The 26,045-nt window shown below is 38.3% G+C and overlaps 1 protein-coding gene across 1 annotated transcript in view; it reads right to left on the reverse strand.

Annotated features, from left to right (window-relative positions):
• The window catches only part of syne2b (spectrin repeat containing, nuclear envelope 2b), a 94,778-nt gene that overhangs the window by 25,651 nt on the left and 43,082 nt on the right, over positions 1 to 26,045 (reverse strand). The window contains exons 43-67 of the mRNA XM_039652072.2: positions 25,521 to 25,640; positions 24,132 to 24,332; positions 23,792 to 23,965; positions 22,867 to 22,998; positions 22,540 to 22,757; positions 22,206 to 22,335; positions 21,189 to 21,674; positions 20,672 to 20,821; positions 19,656 to 19,832; positions 19,414 to 19,569; positions 18,809 to 18,955; positions 18,543 to 18,713; positions 17,574 to 17,707; positions 17,295 to 17,490; positions 16,896 to 17,078; positions 15,798 to 15,911; positions 15,556 to 15,710; positions 14,698 to 14,845; positions 14,510 to 14,604; positions 13,717 to 13,948; positions 8,605 to 8,799; positions 6,526 to 6,651; positions 3,149 to 3,304; positions 591 to 749; positions 197 to 363 (exon numbers count right to left, since the gene is read on the reverse strand). Of these exons, the coding sequence (XP_039508006.2) occupies positions 197 to 363; positions 591 to 749; positions 3,149 to 3,304; positions 6,526 to 6,651; positions 8,605 to 8,799; positions 13,717 to 13,948; positions 14,510 to 14,604; positions 14,698 to 14,845; positions 15,556 to 15,710; positions 15,798 to 15,911; positions 16,896 to 17,078; positions 17,295 to 17,490; positions 17,574 to 17,707; positions 18,543 to 18,713; positions 18,809 to 18,955; positions 19,414 to 19,569; positions 19,656 to 19,832; positions 20,672 to 20,821; positions 21,189 to 21,674; positions 22,206 to 22,335; positions 22,540 to 22,757; positions 22,867 to 22,998; positions 23,792 to 23,965; positions 24,132 to 24,332; positions 25,521 to 25,640 (4,322 nt within the window). The remainder of the gene's footprint in view (positions 1 to 196; positions 364 to 590; positions 750 to 3,148; positions 3,305 to 6,525; positions 6,652 to 8,604; positions 8,800 to 13,716; positions 13,949 to 14,509; positions 14,605 to 14,697; positions 14,846 to 15,555; positions 15,711 to 15,797; positions 15,912 to 16,895; positions 17,079 to 17,294; positions 17,491 to 17,573; positions 17,708 to 18,542; positions 18,714 to 18,808; positions 18,956 to 19,413; positions 19,570 to 19,655; positions 19,833 to 20,671; positions 20,822 to 21,188; positions 21,675 to 22,205; positions 22,336 to 22,539; positions 22,758 to 22,866; positions 22,999 to 23,791; positions 23,966 to 24,131; positions 24,333 to 25,520; positions 25,641 to 26,045) is intronic.

The raw sequence follows: 26,045 nt of genomic DNA on the forward strand, positions 1-26,045 counted from the left end.
ATGTTTACTCTTCGTGTCTGTTAAATAAAGTGTGACTGAAATGAATAGGATCAATGTCAGATTGTGTTGTCTCGGATATATCTTAGAAAGTTCTATATGAGCAGTTCATATCACATGACCCAAACCTAAAAATCCAGCTAAGTTATTGATGTTTGACCATTTTATGACCATGCTCAGGGTTACTCTAAGGTCTCACCTGGCCTCGATGTGATCAAACAGATGCTGCCAGCGGTCGTTGATGTCCTTGATCTTGTCATTTATTTCTGTCTCTTTGGTCTTGTTGCTAGCAGTGATGAGTTGTTCTCCCAGTTGTTTCAGATGTGTCTTATTCTCACTGAAGAGGTTGATCTCCTCCATGCAGTCCTGTAGAGTGAGTATTTGTTTGAAAGAGGGCGAGAAATGAGTTTATTTACGGCCGTACTCTTGTTTGCTTGCTTACATTCGACTAGGAAAGGAAGCAATCTAAGCAAATAAATGTGGAATGTCTGCTCTTCAAAGTTAGGTTTAGCAAAACACAGTAAAATGCTAGAACAGAGAGTATTGTGTATCTTAGGTGTTTTGGGCTGGGTGTTGGAAGACATTTGTCTCACCTTCTTGAGTTTCTCCACCATCTCCTCGATGTTGAGCTCGGCGCTGTGCGCCACCTTGTTTTCCATCTGTGTCAGCCATTCACACAGCTCCCGATTCTTCTCATTGAATATGATCCAGGCATTCAGCCGGTCAGCAATCTCCTGCTTACGCAGAGACACCTGAGAGAGAGAGAGAGAGAATACATAAGAGATACTCTATGACAGCATCACACACAGAATAAGAATCTGACTAAAACCAAATGATGTGCAGGTCATGTATTTTACAACAAAATGAAAATGTATAAAAATGCACACTAAATTATTTCAAATGTTTTTTTGCAATCAAATAAGAAAATTCTCAGCACAGCTATGCAATTAGAAAAAAAAAATATTTAAATGGTAGTATTAATACTTGTATCAAATTGTTGTACTGCTTTTAATACTGATTTAAATCAAATGGAAAAAACATTGTTTTACAGATCACTGGTGTCTTTACTGTAATACAGAATAACAATCACAGTAATCTCAGTAATGAGAAAACAAACAAATAAACAACAACCCTCAAAATAAAAACATGTTGAGAGTGTATTTCTGGGAATATATATGAAGAGTTCAGATGCAAAAGCCTCTAAATGCCATTTGAAATTTTCTTCTTGAATGATGATTTTTATCAAACTTGTATATTTAAGTTCAGTAATTTCACTTAAATAACAATTAATAGGTAATTATCATTGCCATTTAAGTGAAATTACTGAACTTAAATATACAAGCTTGATAAAAATGATCATTCTAGAAGAAAATTTCAAATGGCACTTAGAGGCTTTTGCATCTGAACTCTTCAAATATATATATATATATATATATATATATATATATATATATATATATATATATATATATATATATATATATATATATATATATATATATATATATATATATATATATATATATATATATGTGAAGAGTTCAGATGCAAAAGCCTCTAAGTGCCATTTGAAATTTTCTATATATATATATATATATATATTTTATATATCAAAGTTATTTGATATATTCTTTGATATATTGTATTTCTGGGAATATATATATATATATATATTGATTTCTGGACCAAATGGGATGTAAACAGGGTTTGTTATTAGTTCTAGAAGAAATAAGTTAATTTTTCTTTTCAATTAATTAACTAATTTATTTAACTTTAAAGTAAGTAAGTGATCTAAAATATACTGTATGTTTACAGGTTCATATTAATAAATTAGAGACTAAATTTAATTTAAAACAAACAGGTTAATGTTGACAATAAAAAGGGTATTCCAGTTACAGAGGAAAAGAATCAGATCTCCAAGAAAACATCTCTATGAACCTTGTCAAAAAGAAGCTTTTAAAGTTTCAAAATCCACACTAACTCAACAGCTGTGGACTTCATTGTTACCAGGCAACACCTCCACAACCACCACCCCCTACAGACACACACTCACACTCCGGCGTGTGACAGACACACTGAGGGTGATTTCCAAAACAAAGAGCTAAAGACTCCTGCTTCTATTCACTTCTCTGTGTCCTTCACTCTCTACCATCTGCTCTCTCCTTCCAGTGTCAAAGTCCCCTACCCACCCCAAAAAAACATGACCCCATGAGACTCCAGCTGACTGATCCAGCACCATATACAACAGCAGCGAGACCTCATGGGAGTGAGGCACAGGTTCAGAAAGTAAATCAATATATGGATCATAGACACCAGAACATGATACATTAGTAAACTTCACAGGAACAATGACTCCACCTGAATCAATGATCACTGCTTAAAAAACATTAAAACAAATCTTCACATCTGTTTCTTGGGTATATTGATGGTCTGCTAACATTGTATTTAACATAGCTGGAATTCCATTGAGCATGTTGTCTGTGTGTGTAGGTTTACTTAGCAGTAAACAGAGCAGTGTCCAAAAGTTAAATATGACAAAACATCCCTTTGAGGACATCCAGGATATTCTCAAATGTAAAATGTTTAAAGAATGAATGAAAGATATCAAATAATAATTATAATCAACTTTAGAAAACAACAATAAATTGCATGTCTTCATTTAGATAACTAAAGATGTTTTTAAATCAGGATGTTGTGTAAGGCAGTGGATGCTAAATATTTTAACTTTTCCACCTCAAAAATACATACAAATAGTACAGATTCATTCAACCCATTTTACTGTTAAAGATGTCCTTCAACAAGACACACACAACAAGATTTATCAGTCGGTTTAATGAGTGACAAACAGCAGCCAATGTTTAGTCACAAGATAACTTTAGGCTTTATATTTGTTTCCTCCATCTCTAAATGGAAGTGTACAAAAATAGTATTCAAATGAACTATGTGCATGGGTTTACTTAGCTATCCTTTTGTGATAAACTAGAAGTTTGCTACATCTTAGAAAACCTCCTTTTGAGGACAGATGGGGAGCTTTTCATAGATATTGTATGTATATATATATATATATATACTATATATATATATATAGTTGTATGGTAGAATATACAAAAGTCTATGGTATGTTTGTTAGGTAAACATGTTTGTGTCTTACCTTGAGGCAGAGTTCTTCCCACTGACAGTGCAGATGGTCCACTTGCTCCTGCAGGAGGAGGACGTCATCAGTAAGGATGTACTGGGACAGGTCCGTCTTCATGGTGCTGAGCTCGGAAAGACTGACGGCCCAGTCCTCTAAACAATCCTGAACCTCCTGCATAACATAACACGCCACCGTCACACACACATTCACGGAAAACACTGCCGCAAGTCCCAGTTCTGACTCACACAATCTCTCTCTCACCCTCAGGCCCAACAAGATTAAAGCCCACAGGACAAAGGGGGAGGGGCAGAGGAGACAGAGAGAGAGAGAGAGAGAGAGAGAGAGAGAGAGAGAGAGAGAGAGAGAGAGAGAGAGAGAGAGGGAGGAGGATAACAGCTGAATAAGCCTTTAGCAGGGAGGAAGGGAAATCCAAAGTGTCATGCAACACAAACAAAAGCTGCTATGTGGGATTATTGCACAGGCTAACAGCTAACTGTTACCATAGGTAACTGTTGAAGTGTGTTTTTATTACAGTATTTTATGATCATATTGCTCTTTTATAGACAAAATTATGTACATTTATAATATACTGACAACCACAAAAAATGTGGTAGAGAGAAAGCCACATGATGTATCAAAGTTCATCACAAGTAGCTTTTACACAAGCTGAGATAATACTAATATTGTATAGAATGTACACGCAATGCCATGCACACAAATACAAAACACTGCTGTGGTAACAATCATAACACTAAATTAATGTCATAAATAAACATAACTTTAAGTATATGAAGTAACCCAGAGTACATAACCGCTAAGAAAAAAACGGTAAGACGATTTTACAGTGTCCTTGTTACACATGTTGCATGTAGTTACTACAGTAATAACTATAATTTATGCATAATTACACGCAACTAACCATACAACAAACCTAATCCTAACCCTATTGTAAGTACACATAGTTAATTAAAGCTGCAGCAGGTAACTTTTGTAAACAATTTTTTGTTATTTGTTAAAACTGTCATTATGTCCTGGAAGAAGTTAGGGCCAATCCCAATTCTACCCCTTACCCCTTCACTTTGCCCTAGCCCTACCCCTTCGCCTTCCCCTTGACCCTTGAAACTGAGTGGCAATGCGTAGGGGTGAAAATATTCCCCTAAGAAATGGGACACCACTACGCCTCCGTTAAACGTCATTATAAGTCGTCGCTAGCGCCTACGTCACAGGAGATGCGCCGATGTTTATCACAACGTCCAAGATGCCGTCGACAGCTGCAGTTATCTCAGTCGCGTGGGTTACAGCTATTTTCTTGCATTTATCTTGTGAAGTTCGCAGGAAACAACGGAGACGACGAAAATATGTTGCGGGACTATCGTTAGCAAACTACAGTAATTTTAGCGATTTTTTTACAAAAGTTTCTGTGAAGAAACTGACCGTAAATATGAACACAATATTGAATGTAACATAAAGCAAATCATTATTTGTCGTTACAATACTTCCAGGCGTCTGTAGCCTGGGTTAGCAGTGACACTTCTCATACCCCTTCGTTTGAAGTGTGCTCCCGAAAAATCTTCGTTTGAAGGGCTATCTGGCCCTTTCCCCTAGCCCTCCCCCTCCAACCAAAAGAGAATTGGGACAGCCCTACCCCTTCACGTGGACGCGCAAAACGGAGGGGAAGGGGAAAGTGAAGGGGTAAGGGGTAGAATTGGGATTGGCCCTAAGTCAGCCTGATAACATTTACCCTGAATTACAAGTGTTCTTTGAATAAGATGTAGACATCCCATCAGTAACTGATAAGCATGTACATTCAGTCAAGGTGTGTGGGGGCTAGGAAAAGAACAGAGGGAATAGAGGAGATGGAAAGTGTTTCTACCAATTCTTCTGTTGTCCAAATACAAACTGTTGCCAAAGGACCAAGAGATATCGAGAGAATATCGCAGAGCTTACCCCCAGCACGCACCAATCTTTCTGAATTTAGAAGAGCATTAATCAGAAAAATGCATCTCTACAACATGTCATGGGCAGAAGTAACACAGCTGATGTCACAAATTCTAACTGAATCTGGGTTCAACAGTTTTGAGTCTCATGTTACTTCTGAACTGCAACATGCCAGTAAAGATGAATTGAGAGAGGGAGTTCTGAGAGCGTTAAAGGACACAATGGGACCCAAAATAGACTGGTCTAAAATCTCAAACTGTGTGCAAATAAAGGAAGAAACTGAGAGTGATTACCCTGAAAGGTTTTGTTAGTTGTTAGTTGATGATTCTGAAAGTGTGTTATTGGACAAAGCACATCTAGTCTGCATCTGGTCAGATGCCCTTTGTAGCCAAATACAGAAAAGCTTTGCCATTCCTAGATCTAACTTGGTCTAACAGAACTCTCAGAACAGAAGTAATTTAGACTGGTTTGCTGCATGGGAAAGAGATGCTGATGTTAAAGCCAAAGTCAACGCAGAGAAGCAACAGAGGGTTGTTATTACTGTGGTAAGCATGGACACTGGAGAAAAGAGTGTAGGAAAAGCAAAAAGAACTTTTGAGAAGTTAAAAATGTTGCTCAGCTCCTTCTCAGTCGGCTTGCTACTCTGAAGCAGCCATTCCCCAAGTCATTAAACTTGTGAGGCAGCTTGTTGAGTGCTCGTTTGGGCTGCGAGTGCTTGATTTCCCCAGTAACTTACTGTACACCAGAGACAAAAGACTTATTTTTGTTTAATAGAACAAAAGGAAAGTGACTGTCTCAGCTTTCTTTTGGGGGACACTGATTAAGTAGACTCACAGTCTTAAATGTTATCCTACAGCACAGGCCTTTCATCAGTTATGAGTTTAGGTCAGGCTGTAAACGTAAAATGCCCTCATGAAATGACAGCAATAATGAATCAAGCATATGCCATTTTGAGGAATATGACGACATTGACCTTTTTGTCACATCCCAAAGTACAGCCGGCTTTTTGTCTCTATGATAATGTTACAGTTTGAGTGACCTTATCAGGCTGATTGGATTGGCATCTCAAGGCTCTGAGTGACATTGTCCTCACCAGCTGAATCATGTACTTTCATTTACATGTTTTGTTCAAGAATCCCCTCCTCTATGTAATTAATCCCACCCCCTTGAAGTGTATATAAACTACAATGTAAAATTCCCTTAGTTAGACTTGGCTTAGATTTTTGGATGAAGCAGACTATAGCAATGCAACAGCAATAGAGAACCCTGCTTAAAAAGATACTTCTGAGTCTCCTGGTTTTTCAAACATGAAATGTCCAGTTTGATTTTTCACCATATACAGTAAGGGAATTTACTGTTTGCCAGTTAACAGGTTATTACCGAAGCATTTTTGGACTTTTACCATCAAAATTAAGACTATTAACAGTCTAGTTCTCTTCTTGGAGTTAGTGTACCTTCACAAGGAGGCGTTCTTCTTCCATCTCCTCTTGCTGATCTGGGATCAACTGCTTTAGTCTGGCTCGTAGCACATCCAGGCGCTGCGCCTGATCTGCTAGTCTGGTCTCACAGGTCTCCCACTTCTGTAAAATAATAAATAAATAAAATAAAAAACATATGCAATAGAGGCTGCTATAATGCTCTGACAGGTTCTTGATTTAATATTGTATCTGTAAGCCTCTTTTGTTTTGGTATGGGCTTGACCAGAGTTCTTATCAGTCAGGGAAAGCCAAAAATAATGCAGAGAAAACAATGAAAGCTTATGGATATGTGAAGGTAGAACTGTACACACAAACATATGGACAGGTGTTCAGATATCCACTGTGGAAGGTCAGTGTGCACTACATCAGTCCAATGTCTCAGATCAGATACAAATGAAAAGTTAAGCCAACACTAAGGGCAATAAAAACACCATACATACATGCACAAACACACCCACACACACGTGTGGGGTTATCAAAACAAACACAGATCTACATGTTACTCAGCACTGCACTGTACTGGAATACAAGTTCACTGATTCAAACCCATGTGTCCACACAAGACACAACTTACATACAGTATAATACATGTAAAACCCTATTATAATAACACATACTGCAGAGAGGAAAGTGCAGTGAACTGGCCTTCATTTTATAAGGTGATACATGAGAAATGAAGACTGACTAGGCACTGTGAGAAAGAGATAGAAAGGCATGGAGAGCTGTAAATCCCTAGACAGGCTTTATTGTAAACCCTTGAGCACATGACAAGTGAATGTACTCATGAACACACACACTGATTATGTTTTATATGTCTTCATATTATCTGAACTGCAATCAAGATAGATGAGAAACTGAGAATCAGACAGATAGACAGACAAACAGACAAACAGACAAACAGATAGATAGATAGATAGATAGATAGATAGATAGATAGACAGATAGATAGATAGATAGATAGATAGATAGATAGATAGATAGATAGATAGATAGATAGATAGATAGATAGATAGATAGATAGATAGATAGATAGATAGATAGATAGATAGATAGATAGATAGATAGATAGATAGATAGATAGATAGATAGATAGATAGATAGATAGATAGATAGATAGATAGATGGAGATAGACAGACAGACAGACATAAAGACAGGCAGGGAAACAGATGGATGGATGGATGAACATTTTATGACTTATTGACCTGCATAAAATGCATGAAGACTTTTCAGGTCAGGAATACTGATATTAAAATGAATGTGCTTGTGCGTGTGCGTGTGTGTGTTTGTAAAGGTCTGATCTGGATTAGTCCAGCTGTAGAATCAAAGGGAATGTAGGTCAAACTCAGCTGGACTCATTCCTGCACAAAACCAACAAAATATATAATACAGCATCACCTTTTTCTACACTCAAAAATACACACAATCCAACATTTTTGTTGTCCTGTAACTTTCTGGACTGGCATGTAATGGCGAAGTTTATTCCTGGTGAAATAAAACACATGGGATGGACAGTTAACAGGCTCTGAGCAGGTGTTTATCAGGGTGACAACCCATGACCTGCTATTTCCATCTAAATAAAATCGTAAAAACTCCAAGGGCGGGATTTACTTAGCTGGAGCTGTTATACAAACTTTACCCTCATAAATGCTGATATGCAGATATGATATCTGGAATCTAGAAAAAAAACTTTTCAATTTGTTTGTGATTACTAGATAAGGATTCCACTAACATTAAAGAAACATTTCTAGATGATCAAATATGTCACAGCTAAGAATCAAACTAATTTAAATATATGTATATACAAATTAAGGACTTTTCAATCACTTTTTAACAATTACTTTCCCTGGTTTGGAAGAACCATCTTCTGGAATCAAGTCTGATCACACAAACCCACTCACTTGGCTTTATGGATTTCCCATGTGACCTTTGACATTCAAAATAAGGATAAGGATAAATATTGTGGGTGGCAACAGGATGTCTAAAGAGCTTAGCAATAAAACACAAGAGTAAGCTCATTCATAGGTCCCATTTCACACCAAAACAAACCATCTTACCTTTATGATGTCAGAAGTGAGTGTTTTTCTTTTTCCTAGCATGCACTGACATTGCTCCCAATCGTCCTGCAGAGCAGCCAGGTCTGTCTGCAGCTGCATCTGCGTCTGCGTGTCACTCACTGAGAACAGCTGTCTGCCTACCTCCATCACACACAGATATGCAGAGATCGACCTTTGAAACAACAGCTCTGTTCGCTTTACACAAGGATAGAGAGAGAGAAAGAGAGAGAGAGAGGGAGGGAGGGATGGAGAGAGTGAGGGGAGAGAGAGAAATGGTTAAACAAATAAAAAACAAACTGAACCTTTTGTCTTTGGCAATTGCAAGCATATTGGTTACCTAACGTAACCTCGGTTCTCTCTAGATGAGGGAACGAGTATTGCGCAAGTTATCTTATCTATGAGCGGAGCGCGGAGGCTGTCTCCCTGGTTTTCATCGACTGAACTGAAAATCGCTCAATACTCGTTACCCCTTCTAGAGAGAACCAAGGTTACGTTAGGTAACCGATACATTCTGTTACGAGAGGTTCTCTCGTATTACGTAAGTTAGCTTATGCTACAGGAACCCTTTGTCGACAGCGTGGGCACCAACCATCCACTTCATGAGTCCCAGGGAATCCCAGGGATTCCAGATAAGCGGGGAATAAGGCGGCCAGCAATGCGGGCCGGCACAAGTACATAAGCGCTCATAGGGAATACAGAGCAGTGCCACCGGTCCGTAGCGTACCATATTAACCCAATATAGTGCAGCTCAACCAGGAGAGCTAAGTTACGTAAGAGTACCCTGCGCAGAATCAGACCTGGACACAACGTACATCTCATTTATACTGACAGAAGTTTATCCTGCAGGACGGGAACTTCCAGGTTATAGAACCTAACAAAGGTGGAGGGGGAGGCCCAGCCCACCGCCACACGTGTCATGAATTGAAATTCCGCTGGACCATGACGAAGCCATGCCTCTAGTGGAATGAGCCCTGATGCCCATAGGGCATTGTAGACCTATTGACACATTGGCAGCTGTGATAGCGTCCACTATCCATCTGCACAGGCTTTGTTTCGAGGCAGCGAGACCTATGGTGTTCCCACCAAACTAAATGAAAAGCTGCTCCGAGCACCTGAAAGGGGCGGAGGACGTAATGTAAGCCCTCAGCGCCCTGACCGGGCAGAGGAGATTAGATTAACATCGCTCTCGCTATCTAATGATGGAAATAACCTGCACTCTGAACGGAGTGCCAAGCGTGCCGTTGACGCCGGAGAAAACTCGGTGGTTGGCTGGTAAAGCTTAGGACCGGGCTGGCGTCTTCCACCATGATTTTGCCTGGAATCCGTTCGGATTTTGGTTACCTCGCGCCGTGGCGCTCTGCGGACCCGATCGACTCCTGTTTGGTTCCGGTGGCTGGCTTGGAGTCTGCGGCTGCTTGCTTGGACTACACTGGGTGCAAAGGCCCCGGATCCAGCCAAGTTTGCCCTGGTGATGTTAGATCGCTAGCAAACAAAACTTTCATCTTGAAGGACTTCTTTGAGTCGCGTGATCTGGATTCTCTTTGTATAACGGTAACGTAGATTCCGGTGGGTGAGTCGAGTGCTTTTTGTGAACATTTATCGTTTAACTGTTTGTACTTTAACTCCCAGAGGACGTCAGATCGTGGAGGAGGACTAGCAAAAGTCTATAAAACAAATTTGAAGTGTAAACAGCTTGCACTCGCTGTATCCTTCGAATTTGTTTGACTGAGTGGTGTATCTCCAGTGCTGTGCGCATTCATATGTAGGCCACCCAAATACAACAAGGATAGAAGACACGGAAGCGCCTGTAAAAAACAAGCTGAGAAAAATCGAGACCGGATCCATGGCTGAACTATATCACCCGCGCTCCCAGACGCAAGTGTAAAAGGGTGGAAAGAATGTGAAAGAGGGATAAACTTATTTCAGATACTGTATTTGGAGAGAGTTGGCATTCTTATCAAAAAATTGTAAAAGCTGAAAAGGCCAAGCATGTTTCTAAAATTATTTCTACAAATGGTCACAATCCTTGAGTTCTTTATGATACCCTCAAAACTATTCTTAATGTCTCACAATTCCAGTGCTTGGAGAACCCATCAAAAATGTGTGAGGAGTTTCTTCACTTTTTTATCCACAAGGTGTTGAGCATTAGAGCCCTTATTGGTCCACCTTTGAATTAGCCTGGCATTTCTGTAACCTGTTCTGCTGTTTTGAACCAGTTTGAGCCTGTTAGGGTAGCTTGCCTTTTTTTTTTTAGAAAAGATTATTGGTCAGATGAAGATCACTGGGTCCCCAAATGATGTGATTCTGTGACGATGCTGCCCTTCTGGAAAGACGCGGCCAGGCGTCTGAGCCTTCATAGCCACAGAGTCCAGTCCTATTTCTAGAAAACGAAATTGACTGGCTGCGGAGTAATGAGCTCTTAGTCCAGTTTACTGTGAAACCCAGGCTTTCCAGATGACCGAGGAGCACTGCTCTGTGAGATAAAAGTTCTATCTCTGACTGTGCCAGAATCAGCCAATCGTCCAGATTCGCTAGTTCATAATTCGCAAGCCCTGATTTCTCAAGGGGGCAAGAGTCGCATCCATGCACTTTGTGAATGCACAGGGTGTTAAAGACAGGCCGAATACCATGACGGTGTATTGATATACCTGACCGTCGAAGGCGAATCTCAAGAATGGCCTGTGATGGGGTATTATCTGAATTTGAATTGTCGTTCGGGCGAATATGCGCAAGGATTTTTTTGCTCGTAAGTATTTTGGTCATCAACGGTCTTTTCACAAGAACTTTGTTTAAGTGACTCAGATCTAAAATAGGTCTGAGGGCTCCGTCCTTCTTGGGTACGAGAAAATAACGTCTGTAAAAGCCTGACTTGCTCAGAGAAGGCGGTACCAGTTCTATGGCCCCTTTGCACAGCAGCTTCACTGTTTCTGCGCAGAGTAGATGTGCTACTTCCACATTCACTGCTGTTGCAATACCTGCTCGAAAGTGTGCTTCTGATCACGGTACGTGCTTTTACGTGCTTCTGATCGCCGTACTGCGCGGGCTTGAGAAACTGCACCGGAGTTATGGGCGAGGCACGATCCCTCTGTGCTTGAATACGGCGGCTCGCTGAGCAGTGGTGGCGGCTGTTTCATATATGACGTCCCGATTGCTATGAATGGGGAGCGTTTTGTGATCACTTTGTAATGCACACGCAGCGCCATGGGCGAAGTGTTTGTTAGTAAGCGGGCACGCGATTTAGACTCATATGTGACGTTCCGATCGCTTTGAATTGGATGATCGTTTTGTGAAAACTCACCCGAGCGGCACCCGAGGCAAAGTGTTTGTCAGTAAGCGTGAGCGCTCATGAGCAGGCATGCGATTTACATAATGTGACATCCCGATCGTGTGCAGTCGAGCAGGTAGCATTACCGGCTCGCTGGCTACCGAATACACCGCTGCAGTAACCTATTTCCAAGGACTGACAGGGCGAGATATTTTGACAGCGGTCCGGCCGTGGCTGGACTTAACCATCTTTTCCTTCTTGCTGCCGCTGGAAGTACTTCACGTGCTTGCGTTGCTGCAAGGACGGAGGCTGAGCTGGATGCTGGGTAGCGCTTCGCGCAGGAGGCTGATCATGTGAGCAGTCTGCAGCTGAGCTGGAGCGTCTCTCCTTAAATCCGTGACAGATGGATCCGGGCCGTTCTCCTTCCGCCTCGCATCAGGCGGTCTCCGTGAACGGCGTTTTCATCTTGCGTGGTCCAGCAGTGGGTGGAGTGACAGCTTCAGCGTTGAACACCTCGAGTCAAGCCCGCGGGGTTGTCATCGGGAGTTCTTCGCAGTAGACGCATTCTCCTGATGAACAGTGATGACTGTGTATGGGCCCAGGCAGAGAGCGCAGATCACATGGCGGTCTCCGGTGCTGGGTGGGGCTCGGCACGAGCCACAGGAAGTCAAAAGACGAAAAACGTCTCGTGCTCTTTTAGAAAGGGGGTGCGAACATGCACAGAATAGAGCTCAGAAAAAGGATACGTCGCCGGATAATGTAGCTTGCACAGATGGCTGAAGGCGGCGAAGATGACCGGCTTCTTCAGGGACTGTCTAAGCTGGCATTTTTGCTTCTTCAAGCGGCGGCTTCTCTCAGAATCCAGCGATGCGAAGAGCTTCACTGAAGAGATGAAAATCACGGAGACAGCCTCCGAGCCCCACTTATATACATGAAGCCACGCCCATTCTGGCGGGCTAAGACACGATGAGGGCGCGAACGCCCTTCATTGGATGTGATGTCACACCGGGCTCAGTGGTAATCCGCAGCAGTTGCCGGAAGGCAGCCAATGAGCACGCTAGACAGCCTGCTCTAGGTCTGCTAGCAGCTGCATTGCTTTGACAATCAATTTATCAAAAAGATTAATATTTCCCGTAGCATAAGCTAACTTAAGCAATACGAGAGAACCTCTCGTAAGAGAAATAAGGTTTTAGTACACCAAAACAGTATAGAAAATAAATAAATTCATTAAAAAACAACAACAACAAAAAAAAAAATCTATGATGTAAAATGATTATGAAATATTTCAAAGGAAATAATTACGTTTTTGAGAATTATTACCAGAGGAGATAACTGCAAAATTTTAAATGGATAAAAATGGATAGAAATGTATATGCAATGTTTAAGGTATAGATCTATATATGCACCACTGTTAAAAAGTAAAATTGAAATAATTTCCTTTTTTTTTGGCAAGGATGCATTAAATTGATCAAAGTGACAGTTATAATCTATATAACTAAGATATCTATTTAAAAAAAATGTTTAAACACAGTTTCCACAAAATATTGAGTTGCACAATTGTTTTCAATTTTGATAATAATAAGAATTTTTAGAATAAGACTGTATTAATTGCTGCTAAAAAAACCTAGCTTTGTCACCACAGGAATAAATAACATTTTAAAATATATTAACATAGAAAACAGTTATTTTTAATAGTCATATTTCACAAAATTACTGTTTTTTTCTGTATTTCTGATAAAATAAATGGTGATCATGCGAGACTTCTTTCAAAAATAATTAAAAAAAATCAGTGCATATACTATGTCTTCATCATTGATGATAGTGATATTTAAAAATCATCTTGTTACCTTCAGATCATCCAGCAAGAGGCACAGCTGCAGGACGCTACAGTGCGTGGGACTGGTAGGCGACAGGAGTGTGTGTGTGAGTGTGAGAAGTTTGCGGAGTTTGTGCATTGTGTGTGTATAAAGGTGCCATTGCTGTATGAGCCCTTCCACAAGAGCACTTCGTTGAGCCGCTCTCTGCACCGCCCCCTGCCAGTGCTCTCTCAGCTGGGACAGTTTTAACAAGAAGTCGCTCCTGAGGGCACAAAGATCAGTATATATGTTCAGTATGTTTGTATCAGTATATACATTTCTAAAAATGTGTTTATGATGAAATGATAAAATACAGTATTACACTATCATTCAAAAGAAGTCAAAAACAGTAATATTGTAATATATTTTCAAATGTATTATTATTTCAAAACTTCAAACATGTTCTAATATAATATATTTTAAATGTAATTTATTTCTTTAATGGTTACATTTTCAGCATCATTACTCCAGTCATCTGGTGCACAAGAAATCTTGCTTATATTTATCGTCAATGCTGATAACAGCTGTATTTGTGTGGAAACCATGAAACATACAAATAGAAACAAAACAAAATAGAACAAAATAAAAATCTTTCGTAATATTTTCTAAAACGTGTTTTTACTATGACGTTTTGATCAATTTAATGCATCTTTGCTCAACTAAAAAGTATTCATTAATTCAATTAATTTCTTCAAACCTTTGAATGGTAGTGTATGTCACAAGCAGAGCTCAAAAAGCAACACAAGGTCATATTAATGCACAGAAAAATGCAGAGAATCATCACCTGTCCTCCACATCTCCCTTTTGCAACAGGAGGAGAGATTCACTGATCACAGAGTGAAGGATCTGATGGCCTAAAGACAACTCAGCCTGAAAACACTAGAAGAGAAGGATAGGAAAAAGATAGATTTTTGTGTCTTAATCGGATGATCTATGATCCATATGAGCAGCCTTTAAGTGTGATTGTTGTACCTGGTGTGTGCATTGCTGTTCTCTTAGTCCAGGGTAAGTTGATGCAATTTCTACAGCTAAACTGTCCTCCATGCGCTGTAGGAAAGCCAGCCAGCTCTCACATCTCTGCTCAAAGCTTTGCCGATGGAGTGAGGCTGCCTGCAACTCACTAAACACACATAATATACACATATTAACACAGAGTAAACACGTAATACCTTGTATATTGGACCTGATAACGCTAACGCATTGCAAACAACGTGAGTTAGGTGATCAGACTGTTAATTCCAGCTAAAGCAACGCATTACTTTTAAACCTACTGAAAAATATATGAGTCTCTTTGTTTTCCCATTTATAGACCGACACCTCTTCTGTCCCCATGTTGAGAGAAATGGAGAGGCGTTGTGTGTGTTGTGTGAACATGTAGCTCTCCTAAACTAAATGTGACCATGCATTTACTCATCTTACCTCCACAAATACTGTGTAAACACTTGTATGTAAGTATTAAATCTCACTTTATTAAACCATGTCTTTGCTGATGATCTTCAATGATTGAATTAAACCACACAGATCATTATTGCTGAATTAAGAGTTAAACTTTCTTCTGCAATCTAGACTGGCAGCACAGCTGAAAGGTTTGTTTGAGATGAGCCCTCTACTGTACACACATTCATTTGCATTTCCTTCAGTCTGAGGCTTATTAATTTCACTTTTGGTGTGAAAGGGCTTTTTCATTATTAAAAAATAAACCAGCCCAGGTGAGAAAAAGTAACACAAAAGTAACATTACTAACTAACGCAACTAGCTACTGTACTTTTTTAGGAAGTAATGCAATAATGCATTACTTTTAAAAGTAATTTTCCCAACACTTAGTCTCACCTGCACTTCTCCTGAGCATGTGCCGAGGCCTGTGCCCACTTCCTGTTGAGGTGCTGTAGCTTCTGTGTCATGGGGTCACTAAGGGTCAGCCTGTAGCTGAGTGTGTTTAGTAGATCCAGATCAGGAGAGAGAGAACTGATCTCCATCAGACCCAACTATAGATAAGGAAACACAGAAACCCTCAATACTGGGGATGTCTTCCATAAAAGGATGTTAGAGATATGCGTTTGAGAGTTTATCACCTGAGATATGTCTGTGTGTTCACTGTACATCCTTTGCTTGCTTTCCCACTGTTGTAATTGTGTTTCGAGGGACTGGTATAGCCTTTCAAATTCCTGAAACTGCTCAAGATCCTCCTGGACACACACATAGTTTCAATTGAAGGAACAGTTAATAATCACCTTTATGTCTTCAGAAGACAGACTATATGGTAATTTTATGCCGCTATGGTGTTTTTGATCATGAATCTATGCAAATTTTGTGTTCAGTGGATTCTTTAAACACTTCCAGGCTTATTTAAACACAGATGTTAAAGGAGTAGTTCACTTTTAAAAATTGTTTGCTGATAATTTACTCACCCCCATGTCATCCAAGATGTCCATGTCATTGTTTCTTCAGTCAAAAAGAAATTAAGGTTTTTGATGAAAACATTCCAGGATTTTTCTCCATATAATGGACTTCAATGGGAACCAAACGGTTCAAGGTCCAAAAGACACAAACTGCAAACTGCAAACTGTTCAAAGGGCTTTAAACGATTCCAGACGATGAATAAGGGTCTTATCAACCGAAACGATCGCTCATTAAAAAAAAAAAAAGATTTATAAGCTCAAATGGTCGCCTTGCTCTGTTCTGTGATGCGCGTTTCTGACTCATGAACATATCTTTTTTCGTGTCATTTGGTTTATTCAACGAACGAAATGACGAATTGACTCGGGAAAAGATTCGTTCATTTTGATGAACAAGTTCGAACAGGAGAATCACGAACGCGCAGAACAGAGACCATTTGAGCGAATACAACTTAAAAATTATTATTATTTTTTTATCTAAATGAGTGATCGTTTCACTTGATAAGACCCTTATTCATTGTCTAGAATCATTTAAAGCCCTTTGAACAGTTTGCAGTTTGCACTGAAACTGTTTTTTGGACCTTTGAACCGTTTGGTTCCAATTGAAGTCCATTATATGGAGAAAAATCCTGGAATGTTTTCATCAAAAACCTTAATTTCTTTTCGACTGAAGAAAGAACGACATGGACATCTTAGATGACATGGGGGTGAGTAAATTATCAGCAAAAGTTTTTTTTAAAAGTGAACTACTCCTTTAATGTATATGAGTCTTACCTGCATGTGTTCAATTCGTCCTTTTAGAGTCTGTTCTAACTGCAGGTAACCTCGTGTTAACAAACGACATTCTGATCTGATGAAAACAGCATCTTCATCATCCACCTGTTCAATCAGATCTTTAGACGCTTCAAGCATTTCATGAACATCAGTCTGCAGAGTCTCTGAACCTTTCTGTAATATCTAAGAAAAGAAAATAAGGACAATGAGTCCAAAAGACATTTTACATTCTTTCTTGTAATGTATAATATTTACATCATAACAATTAAAAAAAAATCCCAATGATTTAAATATCAATTGTGGTCTGAAACTTTTTGGACACCACTTTAGTTTGATTATTTTATAGTTATAGTTTTTTTTTTTAATGAATGGTTGTCTGTGAATTTGCATTGTACTCACAGTCTTCATCTCTGCGATGCTGTGTGCGAGTTGTTTATTGTCAGCAGGTGTTTTGTTGTGCATGGCAAGCTGTTCTCTGTGGCGTCGGAGCTGCTCTGAGCAGGTGCTTCTCATATCCGAGTACCTCTGCCACACCTTCAGAAGACTGTGTGACCTTTTCAAGGTGTGTATGACCTTTTCCTTCATCTCTGACCACCTAGAGGGCAAAACACAGGTGAATAAGCTTGAACATTCACATACACATTCATATTGTTTTGCTGGAGACGTGTGAAGTTTAACCTTGATTTTTCTTTTTCTAGGTGCTCAGATATTATCTGGGCAGAGTCTGTGCTAATTCCACCAATAAGGACAGATGTTGTCTTGTTAAGATCCTCCCATTGTCTGTCACCCTCCTCTGTGTCAGCTTTTAAGACCTGTATGTATCATAAAAGTAAATAAATAAATAACTAATACAACCAAATGTAACATCATGGCCCGGGTTTCACAGATGAGGCTTAGATTAAACCAGGATTAGGCGTTAATTTAATTTAAATAGCTTTATTAAACATGCCTTAGAAAAAATATCATTACTGGTGTGCATCTTGCGAGACAAAACAATGGCACTGACATATTTTAAGATATATCAATGCAAGTTGCTTTTAGTAAAAACAGCTCAAACATGCATTTAAGAGTAAGTTTATACGACAACGATATGCTTAAAATGGAGAAGTTTTTTCTTTGAGATTTCCGCGTACAGACAACATTCTACGAAAATAAAAATGAACGGCCAAAACGTATAAAAAGTTGTACGTTTTAAGTTGAAAATGGTTTGGTGTAAACACCCCCAGGGACACTTTTTTATACGTTTTGACCGGTTATTTACATGACAACGTGTTTACACAACAAACATTTTAACTTTTAAACTTTTAAAAACGCATTTTAAAGTGGAAGTTTTTGAAAAAGGTCTCCGTAATGGCGTTACAACAAAAACGCGAATCTCTGAAGATGACGTTATTCACATGCGTATTATTTGTGTTTCATAGCCATCTAATGGCATTGGCCTGGCAGCAGATTACGGGGTTTTGTTTAGTCATTTTGTGGACCCGTTTTGACAATGGTGTCGTCTGTATGCGTAAATCTCAAAGGAAAAACTTTTCTGTTAAGCATATCATTGTCGTGTACCCTTAGTCTGGCATAATATGTCATCATACTGTCTGTCACCAATTAGAAATATCTTAGAAATGACAAACTATGATTGATTGACAGCACCTGTAGCTTATCAATGTTGTTCTGGAGAGCGGCGAGGGAGGGCAGAGGAGTGTGGTAATACTCTAGTGATTGGCAGATCCTCATTGTGTTTACAGTTGCCTGGCTCCTCCCACTTTCAAACTGAGACCACACCTTACACAGCTCCCTCAGGGTATTTCCAAGACCTTTACTCTAAAAAAAATTACAAATAATTATTATTTTCCTTATTAAAGTTAAACATACACCCAAATGAGAGTTTTGTTTTGAGTCACAGGAAGTTTCTATACCTGTTGAGAAAGATATGTCAAAGACTGTGAGAGCTTTTGAGCTTTTGAGACAAAGTCTTTATCCCTATCCTCTTCATCAGTGGTAAATCTCCTCTTTCCCAGCTCAGTAAGTACAGTGAATTTGTCCTTCAATTTTTCCTCCAGTTCCTGAAAATGAGAAAAGATTACTCTAAAATGTAATTTAAATATATTTAAATCAAAACTGAAACGCTTTTAAAAAGTTTTTACTTTAGTCATCATGAAATCAAAATTGCATAAAATAAGCACACCATTTTTATAAATGATTTATTCATGCATATAATTCTTTTTTTTTTTTTTAAATTCATGTGCCCTCATAATCTTTAACAAAATAAATTTCCCTCCCTCTTGCAGAGACATCTCATCTCTGATGATGTGTTTACTGGCGTAAAGGCGGGACGACCTGTCACTCATATGACATCCTAACCATCCAATCAATTCCTGATGCATGGACAAAATCAGTCCTGTCCAACATTTTTTCCTTAAGCCCGTAACACACTTAAATATATATCACAATCTAAGGCTATTGCAACTTCTGTTTCATGCAGACTTATCATCTTAACAACCAGAAAAAATCAGCGACTCACTTCACATTCCTTCAGGCTCCTCTCAGCAAATGAGCGACTGAAGGGTCTTTCAGCCAATCGGATCCATTGTTTTTGACCTTTGACCCAGCGCTGCAGGATGTGTAGTTTGTTATCTCGCTCTGCTCTTATCCTCACCTGTTCTTCAACATGTAGAATCTGTGAAATACATTAAAATATAATGTTAATCTGTGTTGGTTACCTATGTGTTTTTTTTTTTTTACTAATAAACTTAATAAAGTCACCTGTTTTTTCAGGTGAGCCTGTAGAGTAAGCCAGCGCAGACTGACATGTCCCAGGCTTTCAGCAAACGCTGTGTGTTTGTACCTGCAGGTGTGAGAGTCAAAACCGACCTGCTTCAGCTCACACTGATTAATATAGTCAACAGACATCTCCTGACATGTCATCTCTCTCTTCATCTCCTGGACAGAGAGAAAATAAGAAAGACCACATTGAAATTTTGTTGAAAGATTCTGAAAGTTAAAACTACTGTATATTGCCATCAATAAATAAAATAAATAAAGTGAAAATGTGTTCTTTGAAATATCATCTGTAAACTGTTATATCTATACTCTTCTATGAAAATAGAAAAAATGCGAGAAAAAGTTAATTACTCTTGTTTAATGTTCAGCCTTCATAATTCATTCTTTTTTGTACAGTATTTGCTGTGTGTTACTTTCTAGATTTTACTTTGTACTTAATTTACACTTTTTCATTTCACACAGTTAAGCTGCAAACGCTTTGGTGATGTAAATTTGCAGTTTTGTCATGTCAGTAAAGCACAATGAACTGAAATTGAAAGAGAACAAAAAAAGAGAATTAAATTTTCATAATTTTTTAGTTACTTTCATAATGTTTTACTTTCTGACTGCTTTTTATAAGAGTAGTCTACATTAATTTAATTACATTTTTTGTTTAATTTTATATTATTACTTACAGTAGCTCTGTTTATATTGCAAACACTTTGTTTTGTCATGCTAATAAAACATAAGAAATTGATTTCTTTTGTTGATTCATAATATTTTCCTTTTTGTTATATTTTGTGCTGTACTACAATTAATTACTGATTTTTAATTACTTTTATATATTGTTTCACTTATATTTGCTGGTCATTTATTTTCAATTTGTCATTCTTCAAAATAAAATAATAATCAGTTATTTTAGGACTATTTTTTCATTTTGCATAAAATAAAATCCAAACCAAAGATCATCTACAGTATTTTATTTGTTACTGAAAATATTGATCGAGAGAACAATGTACCTGATATGTTCTGAGCAGGTGTGTGAGCTCTGCGGCGGTAAATGTGCAGTGACCTTCTCGTTCAGCCGCCTGTAACCTGTTCTCAGCACCTGTAATCCAGCCACACACATCAGCCAGCAGCCCTTCAGGAGACAGGCTCCCCACCACACTCTGAGAAAGAGAGAGAGAGAAAGCACAGAGACAGATGAGAGTGATAGACAGAGAAGAAAGAAAACCGTGGAGCCAGGTGAGGGGTGACACGTATAATCAAAGAAGAAAAAGGGGATGAGAACAAGAAAGACAGGCTCATAACAGATGAAAAAAGGACAGAGACTATTCCTCACAGACTTCATCAGCTGCTGAGTGATACATGGAATCATGGTTGCTTGACCTTAATGAGAAAAGTTTATAGCTGATGTTCCAAACTAAAGAACACACAACTCATGGATATTTATTTTTCAACCATTCAGGGAACAGCTTGTAGTGATGCAGTACATGCTATAATTTCAGACAAATTGAAGTACAGACTAAAATGTACCTGGTGCAGTCTCTGTTGGACGGCGGGTATGTGTGTCTGTATCTCCACCCAGTCTTGCTCCACCTGAGACAGCTGGGACTGTAGAGTCAGAAGAACAGGGGACAGAACCATCTCTTGTTTCACCGACAAATCAAGTGCAGATGACGTCGCTTCCTCAGCGATAACACCTTCATTCGTGATGTTTGCATATGATCTCTCTGTGGTTGAAAGAGTTTCTTCTGAGGTGTTTTGAATAGAGGAAAAGTTGGTTTCTGAAGGAAAGTCTTCAGGGTCGTTTGAGGTGAGATTGCCAGTTTCACTTGGCTCTAGATCTTCAGAGATTGTTGTGTTTCCGGAGGGAGTGGATGTTCTTGGAGCACTAGAGCTTCTGCTGATCTTCTGTGTTTTAATGATATGTTCTCTTTCACTGAGGAACAGGATCAATGATCCAGAACTGATCACCGATGCCTTTAGAGCAGATTTCACCTCCAGCTCCTTAATGAATTCCTGTGTCAAAAACATTGCAACCACTGTTGTTAACGGTAACTAAAACAAAACATATTAAAATTGTATTAATCGAATGAAAAAAGTAAGTGAAATAAAATATGAACAAGAATTTATGAAATAACAACTGCAATAAAATAAGTTGAAGTACTAGCATAACTAAAACAATATATGTATATTTTTTTAGATTAATAAATTAAAACTAAATAGAATTTAGAAAATATAAATTTTTATTCATTAAAAAACACATTTTTGTTTAGGGATTTAAAGCGTAATGAACTTTTTGAAGTGACAAAATTGTAGTTGCGTGGACTTGTCAATGGAGGGACAGAAACTGCTCAGATTTCATTCACATATCTTCATTTGTGTTTAGAAGATGAACGGAAGTCTTACGGGTTTGGAACAACATGAGGTTGAGTAATTGATGACAGTGAATTGAAAGAGTAAAATATATAGAGTATATATATATATACACTTTAAATCCTGTATTAGATTAAAATCTAGTCTAGATCTATTAGAATCTAGTTGACTGACTATGAAGTGATGAAATTGGGAGAGGGCGTCCGCTTCCTGTTCAGCCAAGTTCAAATGATCTCTCCATGCATGCAGGCGATCTCTGGCTCGTTCTTTCCACTCATTCAAAGCCTCCAAATCGGTATGGTACCTGGAAAAAAAAAGTACAGTGGTAATATAAAATAGGCCTACTTTGTATTTATCCTCTGTCCTTTTCCATCCCTCAGTCCTCTACACATCTCTCTCTCAATTAAACATTATGACTCAAAATATTGTGATTTTAAAAGTTCAAATACATGGCAAGAATGTTTTGTTAAAAGTCAAACTTAAATGTCCCCACAACATTCATCTTTACCTGTTCCAAAGGTTCTTAAGATGGTGGGTGGAGTCTAGTCCTTGCTCCACCCTCCTCTTTAGTGCAGCCAATCGCTGTTCCAGGCTTGCTGTAGACACACCCAATATGTGTACAGGAACAGTGACTTCACTACTAGAAATCTGCTCCAGCTGTCCACGGCCCTCATCCAGAACCAGACCGATACGTGCTCTGTTCTGCTCCAGAACCGCTAACACACTCTATCACGAACAACAAGAAGAATTCAGGGATCTTCAAATATGCCTGCATTCTGATTTACTGTAAAAGTATATGTGCGTCAATATACTAAATTTAAGTTTAAACCATTACCTGATACACAGAAATATTTTCACTGAGCTGCCCTTCAGTTTGGTCCCACAGAGGAGTTATGGGAAGCTGAGTCTCTAACCTCTGCAGCAGTGTTGCTAACCAGGAATAATTTTCATCCCAATGAGTGCAAATCTGAAATACATCAATACATGTGTTTTAACTAAAAAAAAAAAAAAAAGCTGCCATTGGTCAAATTGGATATTTACTCTAACAGTTCCTTTATTCGTCCACTCATCAATCCCATTTGTATGGAAGCTTGTTTCTGTCGCAGAATAAACAATAAAAAAGGTAATTGCGACTTTTTAATCTCACAATTTTGACTTTTTTTCTCACAATTGTGTTTACATATCACAATTCTGACTTTATATCTCAGAATTGTGTGATATAAAGTCGCAGTTGCAAGTTATAAAGTCAGAATTGCGTGATATAAAGTCAGAAATGCGTGATATAAAATTGCATTTTCATCTCACAATTCTGACTTAATAATTCCATCTTATAAAGTCAGAGTAAGAAATAAACTCGCAATTCTGAGGATTTTTGTCCCTTAGAATTGGACTTTTTAAATCGCAATTGCAACTTTATATCTCACAATTCTGAGAATAGATGAGATCTAAACTCTGAGATAGAAACTCACAATTGCGTGTTATAAAGTCAGAATTTCGAGATATAAACTGCAATTTATTTCTCGCAATTGTGAGTTTATATAATTCTGACTTTATAAGCAACAAGCAATTGCGATTTTATATCTCGCATTTGTAATTTGTAAACTCGCAATTGTGAGACAAAGAATTTTAAAATGTTTTATTTCATTTGTTTGTTAATTTATTCATAAATCCCAGTTTTTTTTTTTTTTCTTGGTTGATGCAGATTTCCATACACAAAAACTATAGAAGTGTCTGATTTCTTGATTCCCTCGATCTGGTACCTGCAGTGCGGAGTGCAGTACAGTGCCAACAGCCTGAGCCTGTTGCAGGGCACTGGACACTTGACGTTCCACCTCAGACACCTCAGTCTCCCAGCCAGAGGAGGCGCCGTCTGGGATCCGCACACTCAGTTGCTGCAGTGTCCGCAGGTGGGCACCCAGAGATCGGAAAAACACCTGTAGATTTACAAAGTTACAGAGATGAATGAGGGATTGCAGGCCTTGCTCTGTCTGAAATCATAATAGTGCTATAATGTGCATGATTCATGTGTACTGTAATGCATGTTAGTTTTTTATGCATTTGTGCTGCTGATACATGTGTGTATGTGTGTGATATGTTTACCGTGTGTTTGCTGAGGTGTGTCTGGAGTTGAGCTGGATTCTTAAACTCCAGCTGAGAGGTGCAGGCGAGTTTCTCTCTCCCAAGATTCAGGAGCATCTGCAGACCCTTCAGTATTTTTTCAATCATCTGCTGTTGATCGAGACTCCACTGAACAGTTCCACAGCGCTGCTCTAGATCACTCCAAACACTGTCCAAGACCGCCTAAAGAGAGTATATGTACTGTATATCATTATATATGTATATCATTTCTTATTGTAACCAATGTTGAAAACAGTTGTGGTGCTTAATAATTTTTGTGGAAACCATAACACTTTTTTTATTTTTATTTGATGAATAGAAAGTACAAAAGAAGAGCTTTATTTGAAATGATTATTATTAAATTAGAGAGCTGGATCACTGCTACATAGGCTGCCGAAGGGATCGAAACTTGACGGCCCAGAAAGTCAATGAAGAAAATGTTTAAATATTCCATGTAACAACAGTGGCTCAACTATAAGTTTATCAAGCAACGAGGCCAGGCCGTCAAGTTTCGATCCCTTAGGCAGCCTATGTAACATTGATCCACCTCTCAAATTTAATCAAAAATATCTTCATTTGTGTCCCGGAGATGAACGAAGGTCTAACGGGGTTAGTACAGCATGGGAGTGAGTAATTAATGACTTAATTTTCATTTTTGGGTGAACTAACCCTTTAATAGTCAATATGTATTCCCTAATCTAACATTTTATTCTAACATAATAAATTTCAAATTTGATCAATTAAATGTGTCCTTGCTGAATAAAAGTATTATTGGTAACATTTTACTCAAAGCCTTTATATATAATGCATTATAAAAGTGTACGGCAAAGTGTAAATGTGTAAGTGTTCATTTTATAATGCATTGTATGTAATCACAGTTATAATACATACTAATACTTATGTTATGCCTTTAGAAAGTATAATGCTTTAAAACACGACAAACAACCAATTTCAGATGTATCTGCAAATATTATAATGCATTTTAAATTTATGAAAATGTATTTATGAAAAGATTAAATGTAGTATAACATAATACATTATCCATAAACGGCTTTAAGTCAATTGTTAACATTATTTTTCAACAAAAAAATGTACTAACCCCAACGTTTTGAACGGTATGTATATTTTGTTATATACTGTGTGAAAAATGTCTATAGGTGGCATACGCTAATGTTTCTGAAAGTATAAATATATTTATAATTCATAGAGAAAAATCAAATGTATCATTAAAAACTACACTTGCAGCATTTACTGTACATAACATTATATTTGTTACACAGTCATTAAATCTTAATTCTACTAAATTCTGATTTTATGAATTATGTCTCATGCTTACTACTGTAGGTACGGAATTGGAATTCAAACTCGTACCTCCAGTGTGCTGATCTGCTGTGTGAGGGATGAAGGCTGATCTTGACTCTCTGACTCGTCTCGGAGTTCTGCAAGCTTTCTCTCGCTCTGCTCCACTTCCTGTTTGCGTCCAATGACAGCCTTCACATGCAAACACAGGTACAGCAAAGGTCAAAGTCTCAGACTTCAAGCTCAATGAAAAGTTTGAAGAACATCAATGTTCTAATACACCCCTGGAATGATGCTTGTCTAATCAAATCAGTGGATCAGAACTAATAAGAAAACTAAAGTGTGTCTGTTCCCAGTGCAATAAACCCTGACGGGTTTAAAATAAAATGCTAGTAAATTGTAGAAACTTTTAAAATGCAAAGAAGTAAAGTGGTTCTGAAGTTAAATGTATAATGAAGACATCAGCAATTTGTCCTGAATATATGTTGAAAAATGAGACAGACATTTGAGAAGCGTTTATGGCTTGTCTCTTTCAGATATTCAGCACGCTGTTATTAGTAATGTTTAACAAATCTTCACATACTCATCCCCAAGTGT

Source organism: Pimephales promelas, chromosome 11 (genome assembly GCF_988280905.1).
Source record: "Pimephales promelas chromosome 11, fPimPro1.hap1.1, whole genome shotgun sequence".
Classification (NCBI taxonomy): Eukaryota; Metazoa; Chordata; class Actinopteri; order Cypriniformes; family Leuciscidae; genus Pimephales; species Pimephales promelas.